This window comes from Brachyistius frenatus, unplaced genomic scaffold (assembly GCF_029030835.1).
Source record: "Brachyistius frenatus isolate BFR_SWC_R1_liver_20210118 unplaced genomic scaffold, ASM2903083v1 Contig_69, whole genome shotgun sequence".
Taxonomy (NCBI): Eukaryota; Metazoa; Chordata; class Actinopteri; family Embiotocidae; genus Brachyistius; species Brachyistius frenatus.
Genome location: NW_027210668.1, coordinates 123,973 through 147,500, shown reverse-complemented (window position 1 = coordinate 147,500; position 23,528 = coordinate 123,973). Strand labels below are relative to the sequence as shown.

Here is a 23,528-nt window from a genome sequence, read left to right as displayed (position 1 = left end):
TTCAGAATCGGGGACTGTTGCCAATAAAAAGAAATAAATTAGCGGAATCGTTTTCACTCCCAAATAAGAAATCTCGTGAATCGATTGACACTTTGACACTTGATGAATGATGTGCGTCATATCTAGGTACACTCTGAATCCTGAATCGGAACAAAATGTATTATGTCACCTCTGATAACAATATGTCCCATAATTTAATGACACTAATGTAGAATTAGACAAATTCCCTTCTTTGGCGCCCCGAGTGACAGTAACAGAAAAAAAAACATCAACTTCCACTAGTGTTGGATAAATAATCAAATATTAGATCTTTAATGAATTGAGGCAGGTTTTTTTTTTAACACTGACATTATATATTGTAAGAAAATACATCGCATGCACAGTAAAAGGCACAAGACAAGCAAGGAGAACGCAAATACACAATATTAAAGAAAACAAAGACACAGATGTCATCATAATCCTGCGTTTTTTGTAATCTGGAGGTAGAATGAGAGATCGTACGTCACGTCGCCAGCTGGTAGCCTCACAGTTAATGAATGAGCCACCGATGGTGTTGAGTGACTTCATCCTCCGTCTGAATCAAAGCTTACAGCGTGCTTCATTTTGACCAAACTCGCTGCCTCACTGTCCTGCGCCTGTTCTCCCCCCCCGTCCGGTCCTGAAGGTCGGTCTCCCCGAGTCGGTGGCGAAGCGCTGCGTGCACCAGGTAGCCATCGCTCTGGACTACCTGCACTGTAAGAAGCTGGTCCACAGAGACATCAAGCCCGAAAACATTCTCATTTTTGACCGAGAGTGCCGCAAGGTCAAGCTGTCGGACTTTGGCATGACGCGTCGCGCCGGTTCGCCCGTGAAGAGAGTGAGTAGCACTTCTGCTTTCTGTAGTTCCCTGTAACCTCTTGTTTCCTCCGCGGTTGTGACACCGGTGTGGTTCCCCCCTCCAGGTGAGCGGCACCATCCCCTACACGGCGCCGGAGCTCTGCGACGTGTCCCGCCACGAGGGCTTCTGCGTGGACTACAGCACCGACGTCTGGGCCTTCGGGGTGCTGCTCTTCTGCATGCTGACTGGCAACTTCCCGTGGGAGAAGGCGCTGCCCTCCGACTCCTTCTACCAGGAGTTCATCCGCTGGCAGAGGAGGAGGACGAACACGGTGCCGTCGCAGTGGAGGCGGTTCACCGAGCAGGCCCTCCGCATGTTCCGCCGGCTGCTCTCGGTCGAGCAGGACCGCCGCTGCTCCGTCAAGGAGGTGTTCGGCTACTTCAGCCACTCCTGGATGCTGGACGCGGAGAACGACAACAACAACGGCAACACGGGAGGCGGAGCCGGTGGGGAGAGGGTCGGCGGCGGCGGCAACGGCGGCAACGGCGGTAACGGCGGAGGAGGAGGAGGAGGAGGAGGCGGCGGCGGCGTACGAGGGGAGGTGGACGGCACCATCTCGTCGTCGTCCGGGGAGGAGGACGAGGAGCTCCTGGTGGAGAGGATGAAGATGCAGACTCTGTCCCCTCGCTCCCCGCTGTCGCCCCTCTCTCCCATGTCTCCCATGGCGGTGGAGAGGGGCAGCGGCGGGGGCGGGGCCAAAGGAGGGATGATGGAGCCCGGCGGCGGCCACCACTTCGTCTCCGTCTCCACCAACAGCTCCGTGTCGTCCACCAACAGTTACGATCGAATGCCGCGAGAGAACGGTTCCCCGGGCAGCCGCATGCTGGTGGCCACGCCCATCGAGATCTGCGTCTGAGCCTCGGACTCAACGGTTCACACTTTTATACCTCTCGTCCAACCACGTAGATGTGCATGCATGGAAAAAGAAACAAAAAGAACAAATACTAACACGAATCCTGTTTGAAACATCCCGGGAAAGGAAGAGCACACAGAAGAAAAGAAGAACGCATCCGTTCCTCACCGGGGGAACATTTATGGTCACACGTCCTCTAAAAAGACTCAGAACCCCGTTTACTCTTTGAATCGAGCGCGTCGTCGGGATACGCCGAGGAGAAATGAAAACAACAACAAAAATTGCTTCCACGAGGGATTCTGTCACGAAAACCATCCGGAAGAAGACCAAAATCGATTTCTTAAAGCAATACTAAGAGCAAAAAAACAAGCAGAGACGGGGAAAGTGGCGAAAAGCTGTGTGACCTCTTCGAGACGTGTCGTTTTTAATGAAGCCGAGGGACAAAGGATTTGTATTTTTGAAGAAGACTTGAACTCGAGGGGAAAAAAAACCTCGCGAGATAAAAAAATAAAAAAATAAATAAAAAAGAGCGAGCGAGCGAGCGAGCGAGCGAGCGGTGGCGTCAAACGGTTCACGTGTAACAAAAATGTGAAAGTGCGAGTGTGTTTGTGTGTAACCGTCGTCCGTTCTGTACGTATGAAACCAGAAGAAGTGGATTTATTTTGCTTTGAGAATTGTATTATTTATTTGAATCTAAATCTATTTTTTCTATTGTTTCTTTTGTAAAGTTGCTTTTTGTTTTCCATTCAATTTGACATTGTAACGAGGCGTTCAGGCAGAGCTGCGCCAAAACCCGCTTCGGCAACACATCCGGTCGGCTGCTGTACATATCGGTACGAGTACATTGTGTGAGTTGGATAGACTTCAGATGGAATATTCTCCCTCCGTTGGCCGACGGCGAGCGAAGGCTTTATGATGTCTCTGTTCTTCGTGACAAACATATCTACTTCACCGTTGAAAGACTTTTTTCTACTCACTCTTGAAATTCTGTTTGTAGAACTTTTCTTTGAGGCTTTTTCCAAAAATATTCTGTCCGCATCGCTTGTTGTTGTTGTTGTTGTTGTTTTTGTTTTTTTCCGGAACATTTATGGAAAAATGTTTTTCGTTCTAAACTTTTGGCTAAAAAGTATTGTCTGAAAATAGAAATGATCAGTTTCAATTCAATCTGAAGAAAAAAAATTAAAAATAAAATCACGAGTCACCTTTTATAAACTGCATGAGTAGCTCAAACTTACCGTCACAAAAAAATTAGAACCAGCTTTACACAAAAAAAAGAGGAAAAAAATGATATAAAGAAATGTAAAAATGTCGTGATGTGAATTTTTTGCAGTAGCACAATTTCTTGCATTGTGTCCCAGAGTGAATATTGGAGTTATGATCTCGAGACATCCTAGGGCTAAAAAAAAAAAAAAAAAAAAAAAAAAAAAAAAAAAAAATCTGAACAATAATTAGTTTCTATTCAGTGTGATGTATTTGTATTGCTATTAATGTCATGTACTCATCTCACTCATTCAAAACAGATCAAAAGAAGCTAAGCATGAGGATACAGGCTTGAATTAAAAGCACGGGTTGAGAAGGTTTCTGCTTCTACACGGCCCTTTAATGAAGTACTGTGGCCGGGATTTGATTGAAAAACATTTTTTTTACAATTAACGGCAAAAAAAAAGAAGAAGAAGCAATCCATTCCTTTTGGAGTCCTCGTGAATATCACCGAACTAATTACAACAACAACAAAAAAATCAAAGCATTGGCTCATGCTTGGGAATGGGCGTTTTGAGTGTTGCTTTCCAGACGAACCTGCATGACCTTGTATGTGCTGAAGCTCCGCGTTGTGCAAAAACCTGCTCCGTGTTTCTCCCGTCACAAGCTGTAGTACTCTGTGGACGTCTGCAAACAACACGTGTCTTCACCTTGGGAGAGTCTGCCTCTCTTAAACATCGGCTGCACTCAGTTCTTACATAACACATGTTGGATCATGTTCTCCGAAGACAGAGAGAGAGACACAGAGAGACAGAGAGACAGAGACACAGAGAGAGAGAGAGAGAGAGAGTATGCTAATGACTACATCTTGTGACAACCTCTGAGCTCATCGGCAGCCTTCTGACTCAGAACAAAGGCCGGTCCTGATACGGACGCTGCGGCCGCGCCGTCGCTCCCCCGTCGGCCAGCTGCGAGCGGCGCTGACTGCGTCGGCCCCCGCCGCGTCACGCTCACCATGACCGCATCGAGTCCTTCCTTCGCCCGCGGCGCTCACACCTCCCACAGCCGCAGTCCAGAAAACGTCCATGTTTACGCGTGACGACAAGCAACGTAAGGGACGTCGTTAAGACGGCTGAAGGGTGGATTTTTATTTGAAAAACTAAAGTAAAGTCGGAAGCTAAAAGCTTTATAGAAGATTCAACGCCAGCTTTCTATGCTTTGGAATCCAAAATACTTCAGCGCGTTACTTTCCAGATGGTTTGGTGTCATTCAGCGCAGATCAATAATCTCTGACATATAAGCAAAGAGAAGAACAGTCTCCTGCACCACACCCAGCTGGCAGCTCATTTAACTTTTGGACAAGTCGGACAACTGGAGACAAAGACATTTTAGTCAATAATGTCGTCAAGATATTTGATTCATTTTAATTTAATAAAGTCAAATATAATTATGGCATTTTCAAGGTTGTTCTGAATTAGTCTTCTAAAGTTTTGATTGTTCGATTTCAGTCACAACACCTTCCAGCAAATGTTTCATATGAATGACTTTATTAAGACATGAAGGGTTTCTGTCTTCATAAACACCGGAGGGCTTTTCATTTGAAATGATTACCGGAAGTGTTGGGTTTGTATTAACGTAGGCGCAGCAGTAACTTTGCTTAAATAAGGAGAAGCTCGAACCTCACGAACTATAAATCCTATAAGTAATAATGAAGAAAAGCCCCATCGTGTGTCATTCTGAACGAATACGTACGATTTCATGACGTGGAGACAGATGTTTTGGACGAGCAGTGTGTTCAGATGAACCAGTGGAGCAGTTAGAGGACGGACGAGTCACACCAAACCATCGTTTCAAGTCTGCGACTTCCGCGTCGTCCCCCCCCCCGACGTGTCTGAGTCGGTCACGGCTGCCTCCTCATCTCATCCCTCCACGTGACGTGTCGTAATGGAGTTGCGGTGTCTTTCTGTCCGGTGACTTGTTTCCAAGCATCATGATTTTAGTGGAGTTTTAGTGAGTAGATGACCAACGCACTAGAACTCAAATCCGGTTTTGTCTTTGCAATACAACTGTCTTCCTGTAAACTGAGATTTAGTCAATAAAATGAGAATTGTTGTTGGAGTAAAATTGGGATTTTTGTCTTCTTTTTTTTCCCTCTTCCACAAACGTTCATCAGACCGACAGACCTCTGTGACTGTGATTTATATATGAGGCGTAAATTGATTTCATGTCTTTTTACTGATATCTGGGACTGATTGATGCACTAAATCACTGTTTGTAAGCTCTGACAGTAAACCCACCTCTCGCTTTCAGTTCTGATTTTAGATTTATTTCTCATTTGCTCCTCGCTGCGTTAGACAGGTGAAACGATGAGACTAAAACGTTCATACGCGTCATGAGAATACATCTAGAAATAGGAAATGAATTTGAATGAAATATGCAAATTAGTGCGTTCATGGTAAGAGGCGGTGATTTTGATTTTTGATTTTTTTTTTTGCACATCCTCTGCGTCATCCAGCAGCTGCAGCAGCTGCGCTGCTTCCAGTGTGGATTATGTGTTAAACTTCATTATGGTTGTTTTTTTTAATCATAGTTCGCTCCTCGGTTTTTAAACATGTGGCTCTGCTGTCGGGACACTTGTCCGTGTCTGTGATGGGTCAGATGCCGTGAACACCTCCTCTGAGAAAGCTCTGAGTTAACAGGGGAAGCTGATGACCACCGCCATGATCGCTGCCGGAGAGTTTCCGCTTTGCTGAGTCAGCTCAGATAAAGGATGCCTGGATATGTTGACCCGGCTCCGGAGTAACACCCCTCAGGTCTCGGTGGAGCTTAGCTATGTGAATACATGTTACTGAACACGAGTTGCTCTTCATTTGGTCAAAGATGCTCTCAGAGGGGGAAAAGGTTGGAGATCCCTTCGATGAAGCTCACAGTGAACTTGCAGATGTGTGTTCTCATCACAGCTCACAAAATTGTGTCGATCATTTTAAATCAAAAAAGGAATACAAAATATTTCCGTCTAGGTAGGTAGGTAGGTATTTACTTTATTAATCCCTGAGGGGACATTTTTTCTATAATCATATTCATAAATGGAGCAACCAATTTAATAGTTATGAACACTTGAGTAAATATTATGAAATATTATGTCCTTCCTTCATACTTGGTTTCATTAGCTTTCACTTATTTAAAGATTTTGCGTATTTCTGTCACTATTGTCATATTTCATTGGTGTTGTTAGGAAGCTTCACTGTTCTGCTCCTCAGCCAATCACACACCTCCAAACATTTTAAATCTTTGCAACTTCTTCAAGCTGACTGTTGATCCAGAGAATAACAACAACAACAACAACAACACCACATCAGAGTTGTTTGTCAACAAACCGACTAACTTCTGCTCAGCATTGACTGCCCCGGGGCATGATGGGAAACGCACGGCTCCCACCTGATCTGAGGCTGAGAGGCTGGAACACATTCATATGATATAACATCATAATTTATGAACTGCTGATTCAATCCTCGTAGTATTTAGGAACAAACACATCCGGTAAGTGGGTTGTAAGGATTCTAAAGGAACATCTGTACAGCTGTGACTCACGGACACTTTCTTCTATTCATTCATGTTTTGAATTTTACACAAGATGTCTGAGAGGAGCCGGTCTGCTCAGCTGTTTCACCGTATTTACAGTTTGATATGATGCTGGAGGGTTCATGTAACACGGCTGTTAAACCGTGAACAGATTGACTGTACCGCGTTTTAATTGGTCACCTTGTCACAAGTCGGATTTCACAGGACGTGTGTGTGTGTGTGTGTGTGTGTGTGTGTGTGTGTGTGTGTGTGTGTGTGTGTGTGTGTGTGTGTGTGTGTGTGTGTGTGTGTGTGTGTGTGTGTGTGTGTGTGTGTGTGTGTGTGACTTCCTGTCCAGACGGCGCCGTACTCGTCTCTTCTGCTGCCGCCTGCTCTCACTTCATCTCCGAGCGGCTCATTTGAACATGTTCATAATAAAAACGCAGGTCTTTAACATCTAACATTTAATACCTTGTCAGCAGTGTTGGGAGGTTACTTTTAAAATGTAATAAGTTACAGATTATTATTTACTGTGTTAGAATGTCATGAGTAATGTAACTATTTGAATGACTTTTCTGTCAAATGTTTTAAACTGGGCAGTAGTTGAGGATAGCATTGGATGAGCTGCCTGAGGTCTGCAGAGTCAGTGACATCTTTTAAATCTCTTCTTAAAACAAACTTTTATCAGAGTGCCTTTGCTGATTTTAATTGATTTTAGTGATCAACTCATTTCTTTTATACCCTTTTTTAATTTGTTTTATACCATTGTGTTGTTGGGTGTTCAATTCAATTCAATTCAATTTCAATTCAATTCAATTCAATTCAATTCAATTTTATTTATATAGCACCAAATCACAACAGGTTATTTCATGGCACTTAACACATTAAAGTCCTTACAGCAAGACTTTACAATATTATACAGAGAAACCAACAATTCAACAATTCCCACATAAGCTAGGAGGGAAAAAAACCTCCTCTTTAAGGGAGAAAAACCTCCAACAGAGGGAAGAAAAACTCCCTCTTAACAGGAAGAAACCTCCGACAGAACCAGGCTCAGAGGTGGAGAACATCTGCCTCGACCGGTTGGGGTGAGAGGAGAGCAGAGAGAGAAAAGGACAGCATAGAGATCCTGGTTCCACAGGAGAGGAGCCTGAAAACTGAAGCTCCGCCTCCCATTCCACTTCTAGAAACTCTAGGAACCACAAGTAGACCAGCGTACTGAGAGAGAAGTGCTCTGCTAGGATTATATGGTTCTATAAGATCTCTAAGATATGATGGAGCCTGGTCATGCAGAGCTTTGTAAGTCATCAAGAGAATTTTAAATTATATTCTTGATTTCACAGGAAGCTAGTGACGAGAAGCTAAAACTGGAGAAATATGATCTCTCTTGTTAAATCCCGTCAGTACTCTTGCTGCAGCATTTTGGATCAGCTGCAGGTTTTTAATGAGTAATTTGGACATCCTAACAACAAGGAATTACAATAATCTAGCCTAGAAGTAACAAACGCATGAATGAGTTTTTCTGCGTCACGCTGAGGAAGGATTTTCCTGATTTTATTAATATTACGTAGATGAAAGAAGGCAGTTCTGGAGATTTGCTTTATATGGTGTCTAAAGGACAAATCCTCATCAAATATGACTCCAAGGTTCCTCACAGTTTTGCTGGAGGCCAAGACAACATCATCTAAAGTAACTAAGTGATTACAGAAAGAGTTTCTGAGGTGTTTAGGACCAAGTACAATAACTTCCGTTTTGTCTGAATTTAGAAGCAGGAAGTTTTTGGTCATCCAGGCCTTTATGTCTTTTAGACAGGCTTCAAGTTTTACTAACTGATTAGTTTCATCTGGTTTTATAGAAAGATATAGCTGAGTGTCATCTGCATAACAATGGAAGTTTATGCAGTGCTTCCTGATGACATCTCCTAATGAAAGCATGTACAAAGTAAAAAGTATTGGGCCTAACACTGAGCCTTGTGGAACTCCATAACTAACTCTTGTTTGTCTGGAAGACTCATTGTTGACATGGACAAACTGGAATCTATCTGATAAATAGGATTTGAACCAGTCTAATGTAGTTCCTTTAATCCTCGTAACGTATTCTAATCTCTGTAATAAGATCGTATGATCAATCGTATCAAAAGCAGCACTGAGGTCTAGAAGAACAAGTACAGAGACGAGTCCATTATCTGAGGCTAATAAAAGGTTGTTAGTAACTTTCACCAGAGCTGTTTCTGTGCTATGACTCGACAAAAATGAACGATTAACTTGCAGCTGACGACGGATCGGTTGGCGGGAAGAAAAACTCAAAACGAACGCGTTGTGTTTAAATGGAGTTGTTGGTTTTTAGGTTTGAAGACTGCAGCAAAAAAAAAAAAAAACTCAAAGAGAGAAACTTTCACTGAAATCTTACACATGAAAAGCGATTGCATTATTAAATTAAAGGCTGAAAATCTTCAAACAGATCATTCCTTTGTAAATGATCAAAAAGTTGATTTGCAACAACTTTTTCAAGGATTTTAGAAATAAACGTCAGGTTGTAAATTGGTCTGTAGTTTCCTGAAACAGCTGAATCAAGAGTCATCTTTTTAAGTAAAGGTTTAATTACAGCCACTTTAAAAGCCTGCGGCACATAGCTGGTTACAATAGATAAGTTGATCTGATCTAATATGTAAGTATTAATTAAAGGGAAGACTTCCTTGAAAAGTTTAGTTGGGATGAGATCTAACAGACAGCTAGAGGATCCAGATGAAGAAATAACTCTAGTTAACTCAGAGAGCTCAACAGGAGAGAAATGTTCCAAGTTTACATCTGGTCCTACAGTTGCTTTCAGGGCTGCTGTTGCTTAGCAACACATCAGTGATGGTGTCAGGAAGGGTCGGCCTGATTCTCTCCCTGATAGTAAGAATTTTATTAGTAAAGAAGTTAATGAAGTCATTACTGCTGAGAGCTGAATGAATAGAGGACTCAACAGAGCTGGGACTCTTTATCAGCCTGCTACAGTGATGAAAAGAAACCTGGGGTTGTTCTTGTTTTCCTCTATTAATGATGAATATTATATAGTCCTGGCCTTACGAAGAGCTTTCTTATATAATATTAGACTCTCCTTCCAGGCAGGTGAAATTATTCTAAATTAGTGGAACTCCATTTCCTTTCCATCTTTCTAGTCGCTGCCCAGCAGAGCGTAAGTCTGAGTTGTACCACGGAGATGGGTGTTGTGTTGTTAAAGGCTTTGTTAGAATTCACTTGTTCTTTTGTTTTAATGGGTTATTTTATGCGAAGCACTTTGTAACTGGATTTTAAAAAAGTGCTATGCAAACAAAATTTATTACATTATTGTTATTAACAAAGGTTTGAAAAGTCCGAAAATATATATATTTAACCTCGGCCGTGTAAACCTCAAAACAAGTCAACACTGATTGGTGTCAAACTTCATTAAAAATTCTTCAATATAACTTTCACAGATCACAGCTGACTGACTGCAGGCTGAGTGATGACAGAACGATCAGCGGGGCTGGAGACTGTTTACAGTTTGTTGACAAGGACTCTTTATAAATATCTCTTCATTTTATCTGACGACGTGACCGACCGCCTCAGTGGGTTCTCAGAACAAAGCCCGCTGATCTGATTGGCACATGAGAGGAGGAACGTACGGACGGCTGCGCGGACCAAAGACGCAAAGCCGCCGAATGAACGTCACTTTCTGAACGAGTCCGTTACTGAAAATAACACGAAGCTGTAACTCCTTTGTACTTACAAGCATGTGGAATAATAGTGTCTGCAATTTAGTACATATTTTTTCTCAGTGACTGATTACATTTATTTTGTAATCTAACCCCATAACACGCAAGTAGTTTCTCCCCAAAACTGTTTATTAGTCATGTTTTGAGAAACACCTGTTTTTCCTGTGTAAGTCTCAGGTTTGTGAACGGCCGCTACGAGGCCGGAAGTTCAGATTCTGTCCGTCGCCATCTCGCTGCTTCGGAGAAGTTTGGAGCAGGAATGTCAATCAAACTGACAGGCCTCCAAAAAACATTTTTTTCTAGGCCTATTTTCTAATTATGATGAGATTATTTTTAGATTGACCGCCAGCAAACTAATAAGAAAGAGTGACTTTAGCTAACAACACCATGATAACTTGCAGAAAATATTTATTGACTTAGTATTTCATAAAAGAAGTTAAGTGGGAGTCTATGGAGCTGAGGCTATTTGGAGCCGACCCCTAGCGGCCATCAGTGGTATTACACTGTCACTTCCGCATCAATTTTACAATAAGCTACAGTTATCACTTGATATATTTGTCATGTTAGGCTACTCTTAATATTTCCACCTTATTATAAGTCATAATTTATTATTCAATATTGAACATTTTGGATTGAAATATTTTCCCACGAGTTACAAAAGAACACAAATCTCACACAGAAAACGACAACGCTGAACAAAATATTTAATTTGGACAATTACACGACCTCTGACGCTCCGAGAGGGGGACGAGACGGTACAAAAAAGTTGCCATAAAATAAGATGCTGACAATAGTGTGACAATGAGTGGACAGTCGGAGTCCCACGTGGAACCTAAAAACACCAGAGCACTGACGGACACGCTGGAATGTGACGGGTTAGTGTGTAACCAGGACAGGACAAGGCTTTGCATCTGAAGAGATGACCGCATCCTGCTACATGTATCACTGCTCCAGTCAATGTGAGGTTAACACGAGAAACAAAATCACAGAAATCATTAGAATATCTGAGATTCAAGCCCTGAGATTAACACACAGACAAAACATCTTTAAAAAAAACCAAAAGGTTTTGCAGGTTTTTTTTTTTTTTTAGGAACAAAACATTCTGTATTTGGTACAACGGCTTTTAAGTGATTTTTTTTTTTTTTTTGAATAAAATTAATGTGGTGAAAAGTCCAGGTTCGCTGACACACCTGATCATTTAACAAAGAGATAGTGCATTGTTTCACTGCAACAAAATATATAACACACAAAACAAAGATGGCACAGACAGAACAGACGGGGTGTGTTCAGGGTGAGGTGTGTGTGTGTGTGTGTGTGTGTGTGTGCTGCTGCTGCTGAGACGTTAAGCAGACGGAGGCCTTCAGCTGCCTCTGTGTTGATATTTGTTGCTTTCATGGACCTCACACACTGCAATGGTCTCAGGCAGCCCACCGCTGCCCCTAGTGGCGCTATGTAGAAGTACACCGAGACATGAACCACCGACAATGATCACATAGATTGTTTTTTTTTTCTCTAAAACAAAGAGGCAGGCTGGAAGGCCCGAACAAAACAAAACAACAACAACCCCCCCCCAGACCGCCACATTTGATTGAACAGGTACTAAATACACCAGGAAGTGAATTCATTAGACAGTCTGATGGAGTCCCAGAGGGAGTTTGTACCTGCGTGGTCGAAGGGTTCATCGGGAAGTTCTGATATTTGATAACAACAAAGTCTGCAGCAGTAAAACTTCATGCAAGCTGCCTTCAGTCATCAGGATGTTCAGAGGAACCAGATGTTACAGAACATCCACTGATTTGTCGTTGCACCTCAAGCTGCTGAGAACAGGAACTGAACTGTGTAAGGCTTCTTCAGAAAGGTTTTAGGACCAAGTCGAGACGCGACCATCAGGAATCGACGCGAGCGCGGCCGTTCCTAATCGACTAGAGATGGACGTAAACCAAAGATTCTCCGAGTTACATCCGCAGACGTACGTCCTGCTTCTGTCTTGACGCTGGCGAGGTCAGAAGTGAATATTGTGCTGCAGTGATTTGCACCTCAAACAGAGGAGACATCTGAGTAAACAGCGAGGATTTACATTTCAAGGAATCCCTTTTACTTTTGCGGGGCAAAAACAAAGCCTGCTTTTTTTACGTTTTGTTTTTTTCCCCCCCCCAAACAGGGCTCACAGCAAATCCTGCTGAGATTCTGTTACCAGCTGATTTGAGTGGAACGCAACACAACACGGGCACGTTGAACTGCTCCCAGCCTGAAGTGCAAGGCCAAAGTGCTTTCAGCCAGAGTCAAAAAAACAAAAACAACAACGCATCGTCTCATTGTGATGCGATTCCTTTAAAAAGTTCCAACTGTGACCTGCGAGCCTCATGAAGGAGGGTTGGAGCTGAAGACGGTAATACTGCAGCCGGAGCAGAGGACCAAAGTGCTTCCTGTGGAAATACATTCAAACACACATCGTGTTCAGCTCCCTCCATAACATGGACCCGGGCGGGGGGTGGAGGGGGGTGGGTGTAGGAGGGGGGGGGGGCACGTCGGACTTCTGCACTGGCAACATCAATGTACTGCTGCGTGTGATGGTGGGAGAAGGAGCTCCTGTTGTGTCGTCAGCTATCATCGGCGACCTTCCTCTGAAGGTGGCACCGTCACCCTCCTGGCATTTTGTTCCCTCCCAACTTGTAAGAAAACCAGCATCTCCTCCACTGGCTTCATATTTCAACATCAAACTGCTTTTACAATAACTTAAAAAAACAACAACAACAACCCAAAAAAACAGAATAAAAAACACCCTACACACAATTAGACCTCTCTGACAACTGCTAACGAGTCCAATAAGAAAAATTGCAGAAATAAATAAACCAAATATAATCAAATACTTCTTTAAAAAATTAAATATCTTTGATTGTTATTAATATTTAATCCAGAAAAAAAAAATCTATATAAACAATTAGACAAACGACAAATTCAGCACGTTATTCTCCTCCGTCCACAGGTGGTGTTGGCTGATGTACCGTCACACCGGAAGGTGGAGAGGGAGGGAGGGACGGGGAGGGGGCAACCGGCCTCCTCCGGTCAGTGTCGGGGGTTAACAGTGCAGTTGAAGAGCAGAAGGTGAAGTTAAGGTTTGCGGGTGCGAGCTGTCAGTCAAAATAACCCCGGTCCACTGTCACCATGGCTACCAGCAAAGGGGGGAAGAGGGAGGACCCCCGCAGGGAGCTGCAGGTGAATTTTCTGGAAAACATATTTGGAAGCGATGAATTCAACTGAACATAATTCTACTTTTTTTTGTTTTTTTTAAGTTGAAAGAAAGAAAGAAAGAAAGAAAGAAAGAAAGAAAGAAAGAAAAAAAAATAGCCGAGCAACAAACTCCTGTCAGAAACCAGGAGAAAAGTCTCATTTCATTTCAGAGTTTGGGATTATAAACTACTCGGTAGCAACGTGTCCCGTTCGCTCACAAGGGACGCAAACAAGTTATTTCATTTGTTAATTCACCTCCCGAGTCTCTTTATCACTTGGTTGTTTTATCACTAACAACATATCCAAACAGCAACTCTAATGGTCGGCTTCTTTATTGCACGATGACACGTGTTCTTCCTCTGCTGTCTCTGGGACAAAAAAAAACTCAACAAAAAGTCCACCTCCACAATATTTGCCTGAGCTCGCGATTTTGCAAAATTCCCGCGATTTTTCCACAAAAAATGTCCTCGACAGAAGCTCTGCTGGAAGTATTACAGCAAAGTAACACTTTCAAAAGTAGTCCTTCCCAAACAAACCCGCTCCATCAACAAAAACAACTCCTGCTTTACCATCAGCACGGCTCTGCGTCCCGTCTTCTCGTCAGCAAAACAAAATTTCCATGTTTGCAAAATCGGAAAAAACCGGATGTGACGTGCGTTTGCGCTCGTGAGGAACGCTGACTCTTAAATTAGTTTTAAACACACTTCCAAGTTTTAAGAAGCCGCACTTTGTTTTTGTGCATACAGTTGAATTCATGTTACATAAACAGCATGGAGAGCTTTTGTGTTGACAGATGTTCCTCTGTTTGGTAAATAGAGCTCATACAGTTTATTTCTTGTGATGATAAAAACACATGAACAGTATAATGAGGACTTCTCTGACTGCTGAGAGTCAAAAGCTTCAAAAGCAGAATGTGGATTATTTATTCATTAATGGTGATAAAAAAAAAACAACAACCAGAAGAAGAAAGTTGTGCCTTTAAGTTCCCACCTGTTGTTGGATCACTGGTCAAAAACCCAAAGGTACTTTGTGATAACACTTGTTGTGTCGGAGTCAAAGTGCAGAGATGTTATTAATTCCTCTGAGCCACAGAGACCGTTATAGATCCCGACGGCTGTTTACATGCCGAGTGTCTCCGAGTGCGTTTAAACTGGTGAACTGACCTCATGAGGTTTCTGTTAACTGTCACCTGTCGTCCCATCGGGTCCCTGGAGGAGCTTTGAAAGTCTTGTTCTGAGAAATAACCAGAAATCAAAAGCTTCACAAAGTCCGGGTCTTTTTTTTTTTTTATAAACGGCAGATCTTATAAAGGACTTTTACGTTTCATTTTTAAAGTGCAACTGCTGCTTCTCACCTTGTGCTTCTTACACTTCATGGAGAAGTTTTCTTCAATGAGGACGCAGTCTGTGTGAACGAGAACGGAGTTAAAAGACACCGACTCGTCTAAAAAGGTTCGACTGCCTTCACACACACACACACACACACACACACACACACACACACACACACACACACAAACACAGAGACACACACACACACACAAACACAGAGACACACACACACACACACACACACACACACAAACAGAGACACACACACACACACACACACACACACACACACAGACAGACAGACACACACACACTGAGACAGACACACACACACACTGAGAGACACACACACACACACAGAGACAGAGACACACACACGCACACACACAGACCGCCCCCGCACACACACTAAGACAGACACACACACGCACACGCACACAGTGTCTGTTCAACAGTTATTCCAAGACATCACACAACCAGGAAGTGGTTCTCTTAATATCAGAGCAGGTAGCAGGTCTGCAGAGACGCGACACAAACAGGTGGTCATAAAACATTTCTCTCAAAAGCTGAACAAATCCAAGCGAAACCTGCAGAGCCGAATGTCCTGATAGATCAAAAAATAAATCAAAAACAGTTCACCAAAAGGCCACGCACACTCAGCAGAAAGCACACAGGCCGGGTGGCGTACCTGACTCCAGAGCACACCTGTAGTGGTACTTGTTGGGGCAGCCTTTGAAGAAGCAGCCCAGCGTCGGGCCCGGATGGTGGCACGCCGAACACCTCTGAAAACACAGGTCGGGACAGGACATCAGGAAGAGCTGCGCAATCAGGGCATTTTACCATCTTTGTTTTTAATTCACGTACTGCCTTCGGTAGCGATAAATTACAGGAGGTCCAAATATACATTTCGGTAACCAAAGCGGCGCACCAGAGAAGCTCCTCCACGACCTTTCAAAATGAATTTAAAAAAACCAAAGGCTGTATTTAGCTGCCGTCAGGAGCTTCAGGAGCTTTTAGGAAACGCAACATCGGATCTCGATGGAGAAAAAGAGACCGACAGACTTCAAGACGGTTTAGAGTTGAGCTTCGGTCACGTATCTGGCAGCAGACCGAGAGCACGATTACTCACATTAATCCTCTACGATAAAATAAAGGATACTTTGTCTGGAAATACAATTACTGGAGTTTCTGATGAGCTGACAGACAGAAGTTTATCTGCATTCACGGTTTGGGTGGTTTGAAGCTGCTGACCGACCGGGTCAGTTCTCAGAGGGGAATATTTCCTGCTCTTCTATGATTGTAAGCTTCGTGTCGTTGGGTTTCCTTCGGTTTCATTCTTCTACCTCAGCAGTGGTGGTTAAGTGTGATGATACTGAAGTGGAGTTTCAGTGCAACAGGTTACATGGTGCTAAAAGCTGCTCCAATAACTTTAAAATCCCCAAAACAATCCTCTGTACTCACGTCTGTAATTTGGGTGCGGTAATAGCGAGCATCCGTTACGCTCTCAAAACAACAACACGACCTGGACCGCTTTCAAATGGTCTTCTCGTGGAAAATACTCAGTCGGTAACACACCAGCTAAACATGCTACTTTAGATCACGTGACAACAGGTGGTTGTACGATGACGTCATCGATGGATGACGTCATCGATGGATGAGTGAGATAGTTCATGGACATCGAGTTAAGATGTCGACAAACTTAGAGGTTAAAGTCACGTCATCTTTGTTCAATAAGTCGGATTCCTTTGCTCTTCGTCTCATTACATTTTCAAAAATAAACAAACTTTTCCACTTTAGCCAAACCTGAACATTTCCTTGTAATCGGGATTTTTGCAAATTTTCGGTCTTTTCTTTTTATGCAACAAGTGACATTACAAAAAAAAACAAAAAAAACTTCATTGATTAAGATTTTTTAATTCTGAATTAAATTTGGATGTTTTCCTCTAAATGTGAATGGGTTTTGATGTTTGTGTCGTCGCTGGTTGTTTTTCTACGGAGGTCATTTTCCTCAAGAAGACCTGAAGTTGGCTGAAACTAAAACTAAAAGCAGAGAGACGACCGTTTGAGTTTGAGTCTTCTTCTGACCCAGCAACACGAGTCACGGCGTCTCGGTGCCGTTTGTCTTCTTCTGACGTAACAAATGATTCGCGCTTAGATTCGATGAGCCGTCGGTAACGTATTAGTAACCGCGGCGACACGGAAACGAGTCCGAAAACGGGTCCGATGGAGAGTTTTACCGTCTGGTGCGCCACCTTCACGGCCTCCTCCAGCCCGTACACTCGGCCCTTCACCAGGAACACGCCTGCCGACCAGACGCCGCAGTCCTCGTGGAGCCAGTACTCGCGGGGCTCGTGGGGCAGCACCGGGGGGCTGTACCAGTCCTCCACGGCCGCCGGGCCGTCGGCGGGACGCGCCCGCTTCGCCGCGGGGCTCCCGGCGCCTCCGGCGGGCCGCCGGCGGCTCTCCGGGAGGCCCCCCTGCTTCGGCCGCGCCCCCGGCGCCGGCGGGGCGGCGCCCTTCCTCCCTCGGCCCCTCACGCTGCACGACGAGTCCGAGTCGCTGTAGTCCTCGTCCTCCTCTTTGAGGCCCGACGTGCCGGCCGGCGTCTCGGCGCCGGGCCGGTAGCCGTCGGGGTAGTAGGGCCCGTGGAGGTCCCCCAGGTCCATGGCGTTGGTCGCCTGCCCGCACAGGCAGCAGACCAGAGAGCGCTGGTGCCGGCTGTGCGTGGACGCCCGGCCCAGACGCAGACAGGAAGTGCTGGGAACCACCGCGGAGTCGAAGCCGCCGGCGTGAGCCTGCTGCTGCTGCTGGCCCTTCTTGTGCTGAGTCAGCGCCTCCTCGGGGTAGTTGATCACAGTGCACAGCGACGGCGACGGCGACCGGCGCTCCACGCGGACGTACGGAGAGAAGCCGTCCGACCTCGCGTCCCGTCGCTCCTCCTTGTAGTTGACGTACCTCAACTTGATCTCGGGCTCCTTGGGGCCGAACATGGAGGAAGGCGGGTTCGGCTTGCGTTTCTTCCGCCTTCGTTTGGGAGTGCGAGCCACCTTCGTCTTGGCAGCGGGAGACGTTCTGCCGGCGGGAGCTTTGCTTTTGGCTTTGCTTTTCTTTGGAGACGTCGAAGGCGGCGGCGGCGACAATCTGGCCACGTGACTCCCCCCCGACGGGTCGGGCCGAGAGAGCAGCTCCGGCTCCTTCGTGGAGTCGTCGTGCGCGGCGGGCCGCGATGAGGTTTTCCTCTGTGACTTGGCGGGGCCGTCCCGCGGTGGATTGACAGGCCGGCCGACATCCTCCGAGTCCGTCTGTGACCTCGTGTGCAGAGGAAACGGAGGACTGTTTGGAGGCGAGCTGCTTTGCGACTTCTTCGAATCACTGATTAGAGAATCGGAGGTAGACTCTTTACAACCGTCAGCATCAAGATGACGAGATTTCCCCCTTTTTACCGGAGCTGCTGCTTTTTGTTTTATGTTCACGGAGCGAGAAGCTTTCACTCCGCTGCTCCTTTTACCCGCCGACGCCGTGTTGTTCCTCTTCGGCCCGGCCTTTGATCGGGGAGCGTTGGCTTTCTTACCGGAGCGAATGCATCCGGACACTTTGTACCTGCCTGAATTGATGTTCATGACGATGGCCTCCAGGCGCGTCCCTCTGCCGGGGCGCATCGGCAGCTTCTTTTCTTTTAAAGTTCTGTCCGTCGCCTTTGCGTTCCCGTTCATGTGAGGAACGGCGGTTTTGGGTTTGTTTTCCGGGACGTCCGACGCACAAACATCACCCGTCAAATCGATCAAAGGCTCCAACGCGGCCTTCTGTCGGCCGGCCGGCCGCTTGCCGTCGTCCTTCGGCTCCGGCCTCGCGGCGACGCCGCGGCTCGGTGGCGAGCCTCCTTCTCCGCTCGAGACGTCCTCGGCCGCGTCTAAATAAGAGTTGTCGCCGCTGGGTGAGCTGGAGGCCTGAGGCAGGACGAACACGTCCTCCACGTTGTCCAGTGAGGTAGCGGAGGGGGAGACGGGGTCCTCCAGCGGACTGACGTACTCCCTGCTCAGTGAACACAGGTCTCGAGCACCCGCGAAGTCGGAGACGGCCGCCGACGGCTCCTTCGACGCGAGGAAGACCACCTCGCAGCCCCCCGTCTCCTCGTCCTCCCCCGTGACCGGGGGGAGGGTCTCCGGGGAGGATTCGGCACACGCCGCCGGACTTGACCGGCCGTCGCCTTCACCGTTCTCCGGAGGAAGGCTGCGCTCGTCTTCACCTCGAAGGGGCTTCTCTACGTCCCCGTCGCTGGAAACGACTCCGTTAAACTCGCGAGGCCGCCGCGTCGGACGTCCCCCCGCGTCGTTCTCCGGTCCCTCTTGAGCCCGAGACAGCGATTGAAAAAGTTCTGTCCGGGAGGCGAGGTCCACGGGCCCCTCGGCCGGCTCCAAGTAACGCTGGTTCAGTGCGTAGCCGGTCTCCCCGAGCCCTTTGTCTGCGTCGCGAGGCGGGTGGAGGGAGAACTTGCTGATTGGCGGCAAACTGTAGAGAGGCGAGCGTTGAGAGAGGGAGTCGTGGGTGGACGTAGAGAAGACGCGAGACCTGCTCACGTAGGACAGGGTGACGGTGGTGTGGGAGAAGGCGTTGTCCGGTTGAATCTGATCCCCCGATTGAAGCGCGGCGTCCGAGGAGCCCGTCTCTGAGATTTGTAATCCGGGGTTGCCGGTCCCGGAGTTCGGGTACCAGCCGGGGCTCTTGACCGCCCGTAAGGCGTCGAGAGCCGCGGAGCTGAGGACGCGGTCGTCCCCGTTCCTGGTCCGGTCGGCCACGGAGGCGACGCCGGAGACGGACAGGTCCTGAGGCTGGAGATCATCTCTGCTCCCGGGTGGCTGCTCCATAACAACTGTGTTGGATGGAGAGCAGAGAAAAGAAACCGATTTAAGGAATACATTTAAGGGCAGAGGAAGGAAAAAAAAAAAAACAGCTTTAAAATGATCTTTCTGGCTTTTTCCACCACTTGTCAGTGAAGCACATTTGCTCTTATTGAGGAGATCGGAGTCATAGTTGTACTTTTAACCACAAAACTGTGTCACTGGGTCTTCACACGTTACTCAACCCTCTCCTTGGAAAGTTTAATTCATTTTAATGATGTCAAGCTGACATTTAAACCACAAGCATGCAGCTAAAGTCATTAGCCTTGTGCTTGATTTCCATTAACGCTGGAGAACACAACCAGGGTGAACTGACAATTTACTTTTTGGGCTTGTTTCCAATATACCTAAATACGATGAAGGGTTGTTGGGTTCAGTGGATAAAGTGGCTCCAGACAACCGGCTTACTTTTTTACCTCCATCGCTGACAGGTCGGGCTGGCTAGTTAGCTTAGCCACAGCTACAATTAGCAGGCTCGCTAGGCCCGGCTCCGCTCCGGCTTCGTTCCCCTCCGACGAAACGCGTTCAATATTCGGCGGCTTCAAAGGTTTCTCGTTAACGCGAGGGCGTCGCGCACTGAGCGACATGACTCGGCAACTTCTACTAATCTACAGCAACCACTCTTCACTTCGGCGAACTCTCCTCCCCAGCAAAGTCGGTTTATCCCGATAAAAAGCCAACTTTTACAGCTCCGTGACGCGGCGCCGTCCTCGACCACCGACGACGTCCGTTGGGAACTTTGCTGCGGGAACAACGAGCTTCAAAACGTCACATTTGGGTTCTAATCGTGTTCTTCGCGGTGTTAAACACGTTCCGAACTGGAGAGCGGACCACGTTTCTTCATACAAAGTGCACTTTGCTTTTTATTAGATGGTGAAATTAAACGATAAGGAGTGCATTATTTAATTACGGGTTACTTTTCATGGAGTTCGGCAACACGTTCCTTCATGAGCGGTGCGCATCGGGGCACAAGGCCCGGCTGGATGAAACAAAGACGGCGGAGATGCGCCGCGCTGCGCCGCCGCTCAAAACTTACCCGGACACACGGGACAAACCCAAGCGTTGTTAAACGTCCTGTTATGAATCCGTCCCACCCTGCATCTCTTTCAAGCACACATCTCTTCTAATGAACCCCCCCCCCCCCGAAAAACAAACTATCAGAGAGGAAGCCCTGAATTAAATCCTCACACTTTCCAGGAACACACTACTCTGATAGCAGCCCTGTCAAGTTGTTTAGGACATAATCCATTACTTCCGGCCTGCCCCTTTCACAATAAAACAGCTGCCAGTGCGTTTTACTGGGTGTTTTTTTTTTTCTTGTCTGACATGATACGAATGAAAAGCAAACAAAAATATTCAGAGGGTGGACATGACTAAACAACGACTGATGTGTTGTCAGGGAGAAAACCACGTGTCCGGTGCGCACAGCACGACGCGTCCATCATCCAGATGTTGCACTGCTGGATTGTAAAAGCTTCAGAAAGTTCAAACGTCAAACTTAAAGCAGGAAGCCACTCTGGGTGGATGATCAATCTGGGTTTTTTTTTGTTTTTTTTCCCCTTTTTCATGCAGTGGCATTATTCTTCCACATCGCCCTCAGCTGTGTTGCTGTCTAATTTCAGGTGACTTGACAAGTACAGTGCGCGGAGCAGTTGTCACTCATCTGAGGAACAGAAAGGCATGATGGGAGTAGACGGGTGAAACCTGTTCCTGTCCAAATTATTGGCACTCAAAGAGCCGTTGGTGTCGTTGACAGTGACCTTGTGCTTTCCTTTATTCCTCTCCTTTCTTGTCTACGCCAATAGGTGATTAATAAAATCATAATCAAATAAGAAATCAATTCATTAGGTAACATTAAAGGAACAATCCACCAATTAGTATTCCACTTCCATGAAGTTGGGGCACATAAGAAGGTGGTATGTAAAAAAAAAAAAAAAAAAAAAAAAAAAGTTAAAACAGCACTGGGTGACAAAATGCAGATTTTTAATCCAGATTTTGTGTGTGGCTCCTACACTTCCCACAATGCAACACAACGGGAGCTTTTGGTGGAAACTTGACCTTAAAATGGCTCCTTTCAAACTCTGTAACTTCCCAGCATTACACAGCAACGTAAACAGACAAAGTAATTCCAAACACTGAGAGCTTTCAACCCTATCACATGATCTTCATCAGCAGCTTTACTTTTGTTGTCATGTGCCTCGGCCAACCCAAAAACTGCCCCGAAGGCCACGTAGCACGGCTGAAAGCTCTGGAAAAAGCAAGTAAGTGGACTTTGTTTTACTACTGTCTTGTGAAACTACTGTTTTTAAGGTCAAGAATGAAGTGTGATCAACCTTTGAGGGAACACAGACGGGACATTTCAAATGTCACAAGAGACACAGAGGACAAAACCAACTTCTCACAAATCACAAGGTGTGGGTCTCTCTTTTTTGTGTGTATTATTAGCTAATCTGGCCCCGTGTTGTGGAGGGACCCTGTGTCGAAATATACTCGATACCTTCACGATTATACACGAGCGAAAACACAATTATGAACATTGAATTCCATCTCTGCCAATAGACCCCTCTAAACACACTGAATCTTTAACAGAAACTCGGTGGCAGCAGGTTTCATATTCAGGAGGTCAGTGGGGCCGCATCAATGTCCATTTAATTAAATACTTGATTAATATGAATACAGGCTTTGTTCCAGAGGTGCCCAAATTCTTCCCTATAAATGACCAGACATTCACCTGGAAGGAGGGATGTGGGCCAAAACCAAATGTTTTTGTTGTACAAAATATATTTAATTAAAATGTATATTTTACAGAAAATGGACTTTCTAAATCTAAAATAAAACCTTTGATTAATTAAAACACGCCTCTTTAATCTGCTTCACAGTAACTTAATGACCTTGTAGAAATTATTGTGAAATAACATAAAAGCATCCACCTGATTGTTTTTGGGAGAAGAAGCGTGTCGGCCAAAACAAAGAAGGGGCGGGGCCAAACTTGGCCCGCGGGCCCCGAATTGGGCAGCTCGGCACGAAAGTCAACCAGCAATATCTGGACACTGGGACAGGCATACCTTACTCTAATGCAGCCAGTATTAGTCAATATATTATCATGAGTATTTCCTGCTATATTTTTGTATATCTGCACATATAAACTGTGGAAAAGGTCAGCGGAGAACTGGAGTGATCAGGCTGGAAATAACCTGCCGACGCGGCCTCGGTGCAACTCGGCCACTCAGGACGATGTCATCACTGATGTCGTTGCTTGGCTCTCGGTCAGCAGCCCCTTCGGCCTCAGTCACAGCTGTCCACATCTGGATTATGACAGTTAATCCGATTCTTCCGGGCAGATCCTGTCCAGCTCCTTCAGATTGGATGTTAGTGTCTGTTAAATGGCCTCTTCAGGTCTCTGCTCAGAGATCCTTTGAGGTTTGAAGTCTCGCTGGACTCGTGTTGTTTTTGGCTGTTTGCGGTGCTGGAAGCTGATCGGTTGCCCGACTGTCCGGTTTCTGCACTTTGAAACAGATTTTTTTTTGTTTGTTTTCCCTTCAAGGCTCTGACCGGTCTCTCCGTCACTGCTGCTGAGACGCTCCCAGATATCGTGACGCTGCCACCATCACGCTTCACCTGTGGGATTGTCCCAGCAGGTGAGGAGCGGTGACTCGTGTGCCAGCAGGTAGGTAGGTATTTACACCAGACAAAGAGCTCGGTGTTCTGTCCACATAGGTCAATTTGTGTCTCTTCTGCTCAAAGAATCTTTTAAATGGCAGTTTGGAAGTTTTATTTTTCACAAATTGGCAAAAACTTAAAAAACAAAAAAACAACATTAATTGATGGTAAGAAAATT

At 45.9% G+C, this 23,528-nt stretch overlaps 2 protein-coding genes across 2 annotated transcripts in view; one reads left to right on the top strand and one right to left on the bottom strand.

Moving 5' to 3' along the window:
• bsk146 (brain specific kinase 146) overlaps positions 1–3,405 on the top strand; it is a 13,509-nt gene extending 10,104 nt beyond the window's left edge. Inside the window, exons 4-5 of the mRNA XM_069707438.1 lie at positions 665–856; positions 942–3,405. Of these exons, the coding sequence (XP_069563539.1) occupies positions 665–856; positions 942–1,733 (984 nt within the window). The 3' untranslated portion in view covers positions 1,734–3,405. The remainder of the gene's footprint in view (positions 1–664; positions 857–941) is intronic.
• Positions 3,406–10,917: 7,512 nt separating this feature from the next.
• Positions 10,918–20,897, bottom strand: LOC138626032 (retinoic acid-induced protein 1). Its single transcript, XM_069707423.1, has 6 exons — positions 20,727–20,897; positions 17,030–19,662; positions 15,481–15,574; positions 14,816–14,865; positions 14,625–14,694; positions 10,918–13,455 (listed from the first exon to the last, which is right to left on the bottom strand). Exons 2-5 carry the CDS (start codon positions 19,655–19,657, stop codon positions 14,647–14,649), a joined length of 2,820 nt encoding a protein of 939 aa, XP_069563524.1. The 5' UTR covers positions 19,658–19,662; positions 20,727–20,897; the 3' UTR covers positions 10,918–13,455; positions 14,625–14,646.
• Between the last annotated feature and the right edge of the window lie 2,631 nt (positions 20,898–23,528).